The sequence below is a fragment of the Gallinula chloropus genome, assembly GCF_964237585.1.
Source record: "Gallinula chloropus genome assembly, chromosome: 3".
In the NCBI taxonomy this organism is placed as follows: Eukaryota; Metazoa; Chordata; class Aves; order Gruiformes; family Rallidae; genus Gallinula; species Gallinula chloropus.
In genome coordinates, this window is record NC_140087.1 from 67,558,112 (window position 1) to 67,571,456 (window position 13,345).

The following is a 13,345-nucleotide window of genomic DNA, read 5'->3' on the forward strand; positions in this document are numbered from 1 at the left end:
GCTGCCCCCTAGCGGCCCTCAGCAGAGAGCCGCCGCTCTGCGCCACAATGAATGGGGTAAAGGGGGCGGCGGGCAACCGCCGCCACGAGCCAATCGCGTCCGGGGGCGAGGCGCGCGTGTCCTGTGGTACGCTGGGCGCTGTAGTTCCCAGCGAGCCCTAAGCCGCGCGCGGCGCGGGAGCCGCGACTACAGTCCCCAGGCGGCGGCGCGGGGCCCGTAGGCCCGCCCCTCCCCCCCGCGGTACCTTAGCGCAGCGCTGTCGCCGCTTCAGTCGTGCTGTAGAGGTGACCTCGAGGCTGCCGGACTCGCCGCTCCTCTTAGCCATGGTCGGTACCGCTCCCTGAGCTGGTGGGCTTCCTTTAGGTGGCGGTTGGAGTGGGGTAACGCCCTCGCTGTGGCGGTTGGGACAGGGGGCTCCTGTCAGGCGGAGGTGACCGCGAAATGGCGCCGGTTCTACTCAGACACAGACATACGTCCGCCCCCTCTCCTCGCCGGGCGGCCCCTGCTGCCGGCCTGCCCGCGGCGCCTCCTCAGGGCCCCGGGGGGTGACTTGAAGGTGCTTCTGGCACCCGGGAGGAAACAGGCCCGGCGGCGGCCCAGGGCTTGCCTCAGCCCTCACAGGGGCCGCGCCGGGGTGACCTTCTTCCAGCTCAGGGACTTGGGGGGTCGGCCTCTGCCATATCGGCCCAGTGTCGCTTCTGCTTCGTCTTTACTAGCGTGCGGGGGAGGCCAGGTCTTGGTCCTGCTGGCGTCACCTGGGCCAGCCTCCCTGGGCTGCTGCTGGCCCTGCAGCGGATTAATCGTGCCGTTTTCTAAAGCCAGTGCCTTTTTCTAAAGCCGGCGCCTTTCCGGGCGCTCTGGTTAGGGATGTGGCCTTTGAGAAGGTTCTGATGCTTCTTAATTCCGTGGGACAGTAAAAGTGGGTGCAGCTCTCTGTTAGCTCAGAGGGAAGTGCCGGTGAAATGTTCTCCTCTCGTTTCATGCCTGCTTGCTGTCAGAAATCCAGCTTTTTGTGGAGGTTATACAAACTGTCAAGGAGTCTTCCTAGTGCTGCCCTGAGGTTACACAGGTGAACTGGAGTTGTTTGCTTTCCTGTGGCATAAACGCACATGCAAACTTGTGCAGAGACCCTGCTCTCTTCTTTATAACAATGGAAAATCTCCATGCTTTTTGAGACTTTATATCCTGCTGTTCAAACCTTTTCTTTCAGTACTTTGCTGTATAAAAGATGCTTATGTGCTCAGAAATGTGGCTTATTATTTCACCTATATGCTAAAAACTGCTGAGATCTGTAAACACTATCTAAACTTAATTCTTCTCTCCTGTTTCTGTTCAAAGTAAGGAATGTCAGAAGTGACCACAAGGCAGCAAGTTTTCGTTTGTATTTGAACTTTGAAAACATTGGCTGCTGTGAATTTGCTTTTCTCCAGGAAAACTGCTACTTGAAAGTTACTTTGACATTTAAACTTTTCAGAACATCACTGGGGTTTATCTTATTTTTTCACTATTCTAATTAAAACTTCTGCCCAATGCCAAATGCTTAAACTTCTGAAACAAAATGATGTGTCTATTGATGCAATTGCTATAAGCTAAATGAAATGGAAGAAGTTTTTAAGGGCACCTGGTCTCAAGGTCATTTCTTCAGGAAAGAATTCCTTTGGAATTCAGCGCATGAACTGTCACATTGCTGGGCTTGCTGAAGTGCACAGCTGTCTTGCTAATACCTTCTACCACTTTTCCAAATACGTTTATTGTCACTGAAACCCTACTTTAAAGAGAGAAGAGCAAAGGGAAAGTTTGCTAGGCAGGCTTTAGACTTTTGAGGAGATACAGGTTGATTTAATGCTTAAAGCCTTCTTGTCAAGCAAGGTGGGATACCTTAGTTGGCATTAATACTAGGGAATAGTGTTAGGCTAATGATATTTTATAAACAATCAAGTTTATCAGCAATAATGTTTATAGAGGTCTTTTATAACTGTAATTAGTAATACAAAGTCCATCCCCTGTGTAAACAGGATATTGGTTTCTGTCATTCCTACATTTGCTAGATTGTGAGTTACTAAGTGTTACTCTCTGACTTACCTTTGTAATCTCACTTTTGCAGTGTAGTACTGTTTTCATGGATGGCACTAATATTTTATGACCTCTCATATCAGCAGTAATTGCAGAGATAATCGAGGCACCAAGTTCTTAAGCCAAATTGTGTGTTAGGGGAAGGTATTAAATCCACACTTTCCTCACTTGATGCTGGAAGCTTTACTTCTGTCTCTGATAATTTTGGGGCAGGAGGTTGTGGAATTCTACACATTTGCCAAAGCTGAGAGAGAAGCATATGTGGGAATGTGATGTTCCAGGTTCTCATTTTGCTTTCAGCTTCATTATCTTTACTAATATTTCAATTTCTTAAAGCTTTTTAACGATGCCTTGTGTGCATAAAGTGGGGATGGCTTTGAAACTGTTTAGTTCAGTTAGATTTGGTTTAATTTATCCTCTAGTCCTTGTATACCTGAAAGTGAGTAAAGGTCACCTCTGCAGTTACTGCAGTGTGAAAGTATTCTTATCAAAGTCCAGGGTAGGAGCCAAATCATGGATTAAAGTGTCTGAATGTGAACATGTGGACCCTACAGCTCCCACCTCCAAGAGTAGCCACAGATGCTCAATAATACCAATCCTTACATGTGATGTAAAGTTTCCAGGGAGAGTTAACTATATTTTATAAGAAGCAGAATATTTTGAAATCTGTCTTCTGGAATTAAGAGAAAGCATGAGGATTTATTTGATACTGATTGCTCACAGTTGGTGCAGTGGTAGGGGAGATAGGGGAAAGCTTGTGTGTGCATCCAGTGCACTGAAGCCTTGGAGAGAATAAACAAGTGGGCAGTACTCCTCACCTTATTTTAGAGCTTGTATTTCTTCTTCCTCCAGTCCAAAATGAGGAGAGAACAGGAAGGATGGTAGTAACCACACTTTTTTTTTTTTGAGAGGGTGAAGCTGAGTCATGACAGAAGGATACTTTTAACAAGGCTAAATGTTAAATCTGTCTCAGTAAAAAAAAACCCAAACAAAACCTCTTGCTATTTTATCTTCTGCTCCTTCCCTCTCCAGTTGTTTTGCTAAATATTCACCATAACAGTAGTAAATAGCTGGACCTTTTTTATGTTCAAATCAGATTAGCATTTAAAGTGCATATAGTGGAAGACAAGTCACATTGACTTCTTTTTGTGACACTGCTTTAAAGATTGGTGCACAGGTTGCAAAGGAGAAAGCTGAACTCTGTGTTTCATTCACATTTATTCACAAATGAATTCACAATCATTTCAGATACCATATAATTCAGAGAAAATGTGCTCTGCTGTTATCTGAGTTCTGAAGTCATGTGCTTAGTGTGGGATCACTTTTTATTTGCTGCTGATTTGGTATTTTGGTAGGCCAAGGTTTTGCAGCACAGTACTTACTTTTCTAACTAAAATGATTAGCTGCCTTAAAAGTGTGTTCATTATTCCCTGTATGTAAATAAAACGCAGGTTCTCCAAACACACTGAAAAGTTGGCTTTAAAATCTGATACACAACCTGATCTGTGCTGTCCATCATCGTTAGGACTTTGTGATAAATGTGGATGGTATAAATTCCCTATTCAAGAATAGAGTACCAAAACTAATTCTGAGATTTAAAACAGTATCAATTATCTGCACTCCTTTCTACTCCTCATGGAGTTCTGACAAGGTTTGAGGGACAAGATTTGCAGTAGGACAGGTTCAGAAGGAAGTAAGGCAGTTCAACACCGTAACTGGTAGCCATTTACCCAAATATTTAAAGAATCATTCCCATAATGAAGGTGGAGTCGTATTGAGGTCTAAGTCTGTGAGTTCAGTAGTTCAACTGCATCGGTTATGCTCTCATTTCATCTAGTATGCCATAGCATGGGATAGGCGGCCTCATTTTTATAATTATCTCATGCTAGCTTGATGCAGCTGGGCTTGGCTGGTCACTTCTGGAGAGAGAATGCACTCAAACCCCAAAATGGTTTTTCTATAAATATCAATGACAGGAACGTTGGTCGAAAAGGATCTCTAGAGGTCATCCAGTCTGACTTCCTTCTTACTTGTAGTCTGGAGGTCTTGCTTTCTGGACCCTGAAAGCAAGGTTTTCCCCCCTACTAAATCAGGTCATCTGGGTCCTGAAAACTGTCAAGGGTGAAGGTTGCCTAGGTTCTCTGGGTACCCTGTTCAAGTGCAGCAGTGCCACCCAATCACAAATTTTTCTCTTAATTTGTAGCTGCTGTCCTGTGTTCTGGCCATCTGCTGCTGCAGAGAAGTGTTTGGCAATGTTATCTTTGTAACCTTCCTCAAAGTAGTAGTTGGCACCCCTTGTCTTATACTTTTCCAGACTGCCCAGCTCCCTCAGATTCATCTTACAGGACATGAACTCTGGGCATCAGCTATCTCAGTGATGTTTCCCTTCAGTTTTTCAATGTCCATTTAAAACTCAGTTTCCCAAGACTGGCCTCTGCAACCACCAGCATTAAGCTAAATGCCTTCCTTTGCTCTGCAGGCTATGCTTTCCCTAATGTAACCCAGTATGCAATTAAATTACTTCAGACATAATTGAATGTGGAAGATGTTTTGTCCATAATTCAAATTACCATCTTTTAATTATTTGAAAAAGTGGGCATAGGATTCCAGCAGGCCGGTTGGAGTCTGCTTGTTTCTGTCCTAGCACAATGCCCTAACCCTATCCCCTCTAGGGGAAAAAGGGATATGCAGAAGCCAGACTTACACAGTACTGGGCTAGGAATATGCTTTGGCACGTTTTACCTTTTCAACATCAGATAACCTCTGAAGTTCCCCAAGTCCTGGTTCTGCCTAACAGAAATGACTTTTGCTTTAGGATAAGCCATCCTGCTTGTCCCCGCCAAACACCATTTGCAATGCTGCAGTGTGTTGGCAGTCTTTTCGCAGTCTTTTGGAGTTTTGGGTCACCTTGACAATGGCTGGTTGTATTACAAATGTGTCTAAATTTGTCCATAATGTAGCTTTTGTCTGTGGATTTGTTAACTTGCTGTGTAACAGTTTAGTGAGGCAGTAGATTCCTTGGTTTCTGGGATTCACTGAGTCTGGTTGCAAGTAAGTCTTCAGAATGCTCAGTGGAAACAGCCCTGGAAATTGAAAGAAACTGAAAACTGGTGAAGTGTCGCAGCTTGTAAAACTTCTGTGGTAAGTTTGAAGTATAAATGGGTAATCTAACAGTGTTGTAACACCTTATGCTAAAAAGACAGCACTGTTAAAAAGAATACAAACTTTTTCCAATGGATTGTCATTCCTGGTGTTTTGGAAGCTTTTCCAAATTCTTAAGGATGTTTTTGCAAGTGTGATCTGTTTCTGTAAAAGGCAGTAGAGAAATTGCTGGTGATTCTAGCAGAAGTGTGATCCCAGGACCTGGCCCTGATCCATATAGTAGAACAGAAGTGTGATCCCAGGACCTGGCCCTGATCCATATTTAGGCACGTGCTTTCATCCAGGTTAAATAATCATAAACTTATTTCTCTAGTTAATTTTTACTGCTCTCACATGGTGTTACCCTGGGCTGTGTAACTGTGGGTAAGTCTCTGTAACTTTCTTGCAGGGTGAACCTATCAGAGTCCTGGTGACTGGAGCTGCCGGGCAGATTGCTTACTCGCTCCTCTACAGCATCGCCAAGGGAGATGTCTTTGGCAAGGATCAGGTAACTCTTACGCTGAATTATCAGTTGTCTCTGCTACACAGTAATGAATAAGCTAATGTCTGAACTTGTTTTCTGTAGAGACTCAGAATGATTTACCAACATGCAATAATTTATTCTTTAAACAGTCCTGCCGTATTGTGCAAGATTTCAGTTGTTGGTCATATTGAAGATTTTCAGTCTTCTGTAAATGGATTTTTAATCTTGGGCAAGATAGAAGTTTCTAGCACATAAGACAAAAACATTTTCAAAACAGATTACCTGCAACTTCCACTAAACCATTTGTTTCTTTACAGCCTCTTGTTCTTGTGCTGCTGGATATCAGCCCCATGATGACTGTATTGGAAGGGGTGGTGATGGAGCTGCAAGACTGTGCTCTACCGCTGCTGAGAGGTGGCCAAAAGAAATTTTTCTTTTACTTACAAGATGTTCTAGTACGGCTGTTGCATTTATGAGTGCGTGTAGTTGGCAGGACACTAGCCAGAAACTAAAACTAGATGATCCTTTCTTTGGTTTATATTTTGTGGAAGATAATTTTATTGAACCTCAGCTGTAATCTAGGAAGAATGTCATTAAATTAGTTTTCTGTAAGCAATTGAGAACACAGATACGTTGTTTTGGTTTATGTTTTCTAATCCTAGGTTGCCAGCATGCACAACAAGTTGTCTGATACTTGTACATTTATCCATTGTATTCTGGTCTGGTGGTAAAATAACATTGAATCTTTAGATACATTTACATGCCTTCACAAAATTAAAAAACAATAGGCTTTAGAAATAACTTCTGCATAAAAGCAGAAGTTGAAAAATCCCTCAAGTAATATACACAAGTTAAGTTCTGATAAATCTGAACAAGCAAAAGTAAGGGAGCCAATACATAATACTGCAATTATTACAGTACTTAAAAAATGTAGCTATTAACTTTGGTACAAATAAAACTCTCTTCAGTTTGCATTGTTAAAGGGAGAGTAAAACTTAATTTGTATAAATGCTTGCCACTAAGAATTTTTTTTGTAGAAGTGACGAACATTATGTATGTAATATGAATGCTGCACGCATGTGTGCATAGGTATTTATGTTCCATGAGCGCCATGTGAAAGGTATCTTTTGACATACAAATTTTGAAAACGGAGGAGAAATCTGTCTGAAGCTTTTGATAAATATTTGCATATAAATACTTGCCAGTAAAGAGTTTCTAATCTGTGAAGTTAGGGCCAAGTGACTACACGTGTGTTTTTGGAAGGGAGAGGTGGTGGTATCTAATCAGACTATATACTATTTATGATCTAAATAATATTTCTGTTAATACTTTGCCATGAGTATTTATCTTACTGTTGTTTTTTCCCCTCTTTAATTTTTTCAGAGGTCATCCCAACAGACAAGGAGGAAGTTGCATTCAAAGACCTTGACATTGCAATACTGGTTGGCTCCATGCCAAGGAAAGAGGGAATGGAGAGGAAGGATTTACTCAAAGCCAATGTGAAAATTTTCAAATCTCAGGGTGCAGCCTTGGACAAGTATGCCAAAAAGACTGTTAAGGTGAATACAGAAGCTGAATTTAAACAGTTAACTCATTGAGTTATGTAGAGCTCTAAATCATTGTAGAATGATATTGTGCAAACATTAGCCTATTCATTGCAGGCATTCCTTTCCTTAAGCCCTGGAAAATACACCATGGTCAAGGTTAGATGTATGTTAAGTAGGCAGATGATTTAGACCATAATTTCTTTGGAGAAAAAGGTAAGTCTTAAATTATATTGCTGTAATCCACATGTACTCTGAACTGGTTACCAGGGATTCTTAAAAAAAAACCCACCGCAACCCCACAAAGCAGCAAAAAACCCCACCAAAAACCTATATATATATATATAAGAAAAGCAGTCTTCTCATTATCTCTCTTCTTGGCAAGAACGGAATTATCTACATGCAGCTGCCTACTTCATATCCATCTGTGGCTTTAACATAATGACCCTGAACTTCAGTATCGATATGGAATTACAGTTGCACAAAAAAAATAGGCTTTCTTTAGGTTGTTTGCATCTGGGTCTTTGGAGCATTGGAGGCTTTTAATTGTTCTCTCTCAGATTCCTTCAGCACAGTTAATGGGATCATGTGGCTGCTCTCCTACTGCTCTTAATCTCAGACCCAGACACCGACTGTGCTTTGTAACTGACTTTTTAATGTCTACTTCCTCTGCTGATGAACTTCCTACTGCTTCTAAAGACTTGTTTGCTTCTTCATGCAGTTGGAATAGAAACTATCAATATAACTATTGCAGAGTAATGGAAAATTTACTGAACTCACTTTCAGAAGGGGAAATACAAAGGGAGGTTTGCAGATTAGCTCGTGTGATTGAGAGTATATGGAACTTGACGTTAATCATTTGAGGCACGTTAGTAGATGAAGGATGAATAAAAATCAGTTTTCCTTAGTAATAAATTGATCTAAGTTCAGGCAGTATTTTACTTCTGACTGCCTATGAACATTGAGATAAGTAACTGTTCTGGCTTTCTTAATTATAAAGCAATTATATAAAGCAGTGGCAGCCAGTCTAGCAACTGTTTAAAAGGAGATGGTGAATTCATTGTGGGCTAACGTGTGTGTGTGTATTGTGTTTTCCCTGTATCTGGTAGCTTAGGGTTTGAAGCCAGGCTGTGGGTCAGTGTGCAGATAGATCTCCCTAGAAATACTACTTTCTTTCATGTTTGAATGTCAAATTTTATAAAGAATATACCTAGCTAGAAAATAAGTTTCCGTGTGGTTATAAAAGACACAGTGACCATGAACAAATGCACGTAAAAAAATAATCCTGTTGAAAACAACCAAGAGATTTAGAAAACATAACTTCTTTGATAGTTTCTTTGAAGGCAAAGTCATGCATTTCATGAGTGAGCTTCTTTTGCAGAAGCAGCTTCTTCATCTTTTCTACATTCCCCTTACCCTCTGTCGTTTTTAGGTTGTGGTAGTTGGGAATCCAGCAAATACTAACTGCCTGATTGCATCTAAGTCAGCCCCATCCATACCAAAGGAAAACTTCAGCTGCTTAACTCGTTTGGATCACAACAGAGCTAAATCTCAGGTAAAAAGGGCCTGTTCAAAGTAGAATGCTTTCTGTTGTCTTTGCTAAATACAGACAGTGCAATGCTTTCAAAGAAGCCTGTGAATTGAGAAGCTGGAGTTAATACAGTGGTCGTCTTTAATTTCCAATTAGATTGCTCTGAAACTTGGTGTGACTGCTAATGATGTGAAGAATGTCATCATCTGGGGCAACCACTCCTCCACTCAGTATCCAGATGTTAACCATGCGAAGGTAAATGTGAAAGGAAAGGAAGTTGGAGTTTATGAAGCTATAAAAGATGACAGCTGGCTGAAGGGAGACTTTATCCTGGTAAGAGCCTGTTGTTTGTTTTTTTTTTTTAACTGATCATACTGTTCTGCTTTCTCCTGACCTCAAGAGACCACCTGTAATTGTAAACTATGGAAATGTCTGAGTGAAGCAGCTCTTTATTTCACTAGAGTAGGTCCTCTTCAGATAAGCTTGTCTTTATCAGTTATTTGCTTTTGAAAAATGTAAGGCGTTATGAAACATGCGTAAATACTACCAGAAAAAGCCATTTGGAATGCTGAAATGAATGAAAATTTTTTGATCTTAGGTTAGGTGCAACATCTGGCACACAGTCACTGCTGACAGTTCACTATGGTGACTTTTTTGAGCTTTCTAAATGAAATAGGATGATCTTCTGTTTGCTGTTCCCTGCCCACCAAAAGAAGCCCAGCAGCCCTCCCCTGTGTATGCACATACACATGCACTCACACACTTATCAAATCTAAATCCATAGCCTCAGCAGCAGCATTTCTGAAAAGTAATCTGAAAAATGTAGAAATATAAATGTAGTAAAACAAATTAAGAGTATTAATTGATCAGAAGCACAGGCTACCTAAATGCAACGTAAATCAAAACAGGATTACTAAAGCCCCTGTTGAACAAGGCTCCAAGTAGCTGCACTTTGCTTGGTATTGCAGAGTTACTGGCATGATGACAGCCAGGTGCTGTATCCTAGCCAAAGCACATTTAGTATGGGACTGTGGGTGTGTTTTGTCATACGTCTGTGCTCTGTCCTGTCTTGGCTTTGGATACAGCTTATTCCAGTTCACGCTTGTTGCTACAGGATAAACGATTGTATGCTGGCAACCAAAGTTCGTGAGCCAGAGTGAAAGCAGATGCCTGTCCTTGACCTTGATCCTGCTGCTATCTTACATGGCCAAGGCAGGGTACTGGTTTGGCTTTCTAGGTACATTGTAATGCTGGTCTATGGTAGAATGCTTTGCCTAAGATAAGGAGGTTTCCTAATTCTTGCTTTCTAGACTGGGGTCTGGTTAGCCTAGAGCCTTACTAAAACTTTTTAAAAGGGAAAGAAAAGAGACCAAAAAACCCAAAAGTTTTAAGAAGCTATTCTAATTCTAAGAAGTGCGATTCTTACGTGCAAAATTTATAAATGTAAACTTGAGTATAGGGAGGTAGGTTCAACTATCTTCAGGTATTAATTGTATGCATTACATATTGTAGGACTGAGACCAGCAAGTAGTTCATGTTGGTATTCAGCAAAAAAATAATTAATTCCCAGTATTACACTGAAATGCTTGTTACATACGTGAAATATCTTGCTGGTCAAAAGCTTGAAACATCTGGTTTGTATGAGAGAAGTTATAGTGGACTGGGGACTGTAGAGAAGGATCAGATAAATAAGCCGGTCTCTGAAATACTCCAGTATGTTCTTGTCATGGAAAACTCTTCTAAATTTTATTTCTGGATTGTATGCTATGTTTATTTGGTGACAGAACTGTATCTAGACAGATGAAATTAAATGATGTTTGTAAGGCAGTCTTTTTGCATGGTGTTTACTAACAGCATTTAGACCAAGCCATGATTCTGTTGCTTTACAATTTAGGGATTTTTCTTAATTGCAGACTGTTCAGCAACGTGGAGCAGCCGTGATTAAGGCTAGGAAGCTGTCCAGTGCGATGTCAGCTGCCAAAGCTATCTGTGATCATGTGAGGGACATTTGGTTTGGCACTCCAGCGGTAAGATGTTGCTCTTGAGTAAGTGCTTGTTTGTGTAATGCTTTGATTAAATGCCACTGTCTTTGACCTCAAGTGTCACTTCTTTTTTTTCTGCAACAGTGTGTCACAGGATTTGCAGTATATTGGAGGTTAAAATTTTGCTTGCTTCTAGCAGCAAAACAAATATTTATCCCTTTTCTGTTTTCAGGGAGAGTTTGTTTCCATGGGAGTCATTTCTGATGGCAATTCTTATGGTGTTCCTGAAGACTTGTTATATTCATTCCCTGTTGTGATCAAGGTAACTAGTCCTTTTTATATCCAAGTATCTTCTGGAAGACCTAGCTAAACTGCCATGTGAGCTCATTTATAGCAGTGCTTCTAGCAAAGGACTGCAGTTGCTGGGCCGTGGGGATGTTAGCAGTTTTTCACAGAGGGGACCATTGCTAACCATGTTGTAGTAGTTGTCAAATAGGTACTGACAGGCAAGTAGAATCTGACATGATGAGGTGGTGCTGGTTGTACTCTTCATCTGGAAACAAAATTCACTTCTGCCTGATGTGTTTTTTAAGGCTGTAAACTCTGCTTGATTTTAAAGGAAACTGCAGCTTAAGACAGACTGAAGCTTGTTCTTATATGGAGGGTCTTTTTCTGTTTGTTTTTGAACAGGACAAGACCTGGAAGTTTGTTGAGGGTCTTCCCATTAATGATTTTTCTCGTGAGAAGATGGATCTGACTGCTAAGGAGTTAACTGAAGAGAAGGAGACTGCTGTGGAATTCCTCTCCAGTGCATGACTAGGTGATAAGGAAATAAAACATCATTTAAGAGTGGAAGAATCTAAAAGTCGTCTTTAAGTCTGCTACCAAACACTATTACTGTATTCAAGTCAACTGTCTGTAGCAATTGTGCATTTTAAAGTTCATATGCTTACTGGTACTGTTGTGCCTGTTGAGTCACTAGCACAAAGATATTAAAGAAGTAAAGCTAGTTTGTTGACCAAACTTTGTTCAATACTAGTTGCTTTTGATGTATGATACAGAGTAATTGTTTGCCTTGGCCTTGGCTTCTAACGCACAATCTGAATTTTGATTCGAATTTGGCACTATTGGAACCCCATCTTAGGCCGTAATCACTTCAGCATCCTATGGCTCAACTGAAAATGAAACTAGAATGCCAGTAGTTCTCCTTGAACCAGTAGTTTGTTGACTCAAGGCTGTCACTGGACAGACTCCAAGTGTTTACTGCTCACTCTGGTTATGCTTACAATGTTTGTCAATAGAAATATTAAAAGATGCTTAATCACATAACGGCTAAGAGTAGTCTGTTGTATGTCTTTATTTGCATGTCTGCATTATGTCGCTGGCATCATAGAATAGCGCAACACCAAAAGCCCTGAAGGCCTGTTTTAAAACACTGATGGAAACTCGTTCCAAGAAGCTGTATTGATGACTAGCACTTCATTGGTCTTTCCCAGGCAGACCTGCTTTATGGCACCATCAGACAGCAAAGCTTGAAGGCAGATCTGTACTCCAGCGCTACAGTTCAAAAGCAGTGTTGGTACTGTAGCTCGGTACTAAGTTGATTGTAGCTTCAAAGCCTCTTGTCCCAGGAGATGAGGGCTCACTTTGTTAAGACCAAGTGAAGTTTATAACTTGCTGGTGAATTTTCCTAGTGCAGCCTACAACCTATTCAACTTCAGGAAGCTATTTCAAATATATTGTACTGTAATTATTCCTTTGCAAACACGCAGGTGAACGTTGCTGTAACTCTCTTCTAGATGGCTCCTTATGTAGCCTTAAAGGATTTAGACTCGGGTGGTTGGTCTGGGAATTTTAGACATACTACCTGTCATTTGTTTTCTAAGCACCTTACATCTTTCCCACCCCGATCACAGAATGCCAACTCTCACAATAACAGGATTTTTCAAAAAGACAATGTCAGTGTTAAGTTATTGTCTGCCCTGTTCCAATGTTTCTACCTTGTACTAAAGTAAATCTTGGGTCTGTCATAACTGGAGCTATCTCATTTCTCTCTTATGGTTGGTTGCCATTAAATGAGGATTCAAAAAGTAGAACCGCTTTGACAAAAAAAGAAGCTTAAATTGAATTTTAAGCAAATTAATAGTTTCTTTGAGGATTTATCAGCTTGACTGTAAAATAAATCATCAAACCATGATAAGCTTATCCTTAAAATAAGTGAGCTGTTGTGATGTTACTGTAGCTATGGAGTACAGTGCACTAAATTCCTGCAGCACGGGCCAGCTGGAGGAGGGCACAGTAAGAGAATGCCCTGAGTGTGCCCAGAAGTAGCTGTTCCAAGAACCGGTGTGCTCTTGCAGTCTTAGGAATAGACAAAAACTATGTAGGTTGGGGGTTTTTTTCTCCTCATTTTTCTGAACATTTTGGAGTTCAGCCATGGAGAAATGATTAGAAGAAAATTTCATACATCTGTCTTTTTACAACAGTTTGGGAACTTCTTCAGAAATTGGGGAGGTTAAGGAAAGCTGCCAACATGATGGCTGCCTTCTGGTGCTCCATAAAAAAATCTCATTGCACCACAAGCCTGGGG

The 13,345-nt window shown here is 41.0% G+C and overlaps 1 protein-coding gene across 1 annotated transcript; it reads left to right on the forward strand.

Annotated features, from left to right (window-relative positions):
* The first annotated feature begins 236 nt into the window (after positions 1-236).
* On the forward strand, positions 237-12,084 carry MDH1 (malate dehydrogenase 1). Its single transcript, XM_084261669.1, has 9 exons — positions 237-326; positions 5,624-5,722; positions 6,016-6,112; positions 7,082-7,257; positions 8,675-8,797; positions 8,930-9,106; positions 10,687-10,800; positions 10,988-11,077; positions 11,446-12,084. Exons 1-9 carry the CDS (start codon positions 324-326, stop codon positions 11,569-11,571), a joined length of 1,005 nt encoding a protein of 334 aa, XP_084117795.1. The 5' UTR covers positions 237-323; the 3' UTR covers positions 11,572-12,084.
* The last annotated feature ends 1,261 nt before the right edge of the window (positions 12,085-13,345 follow it).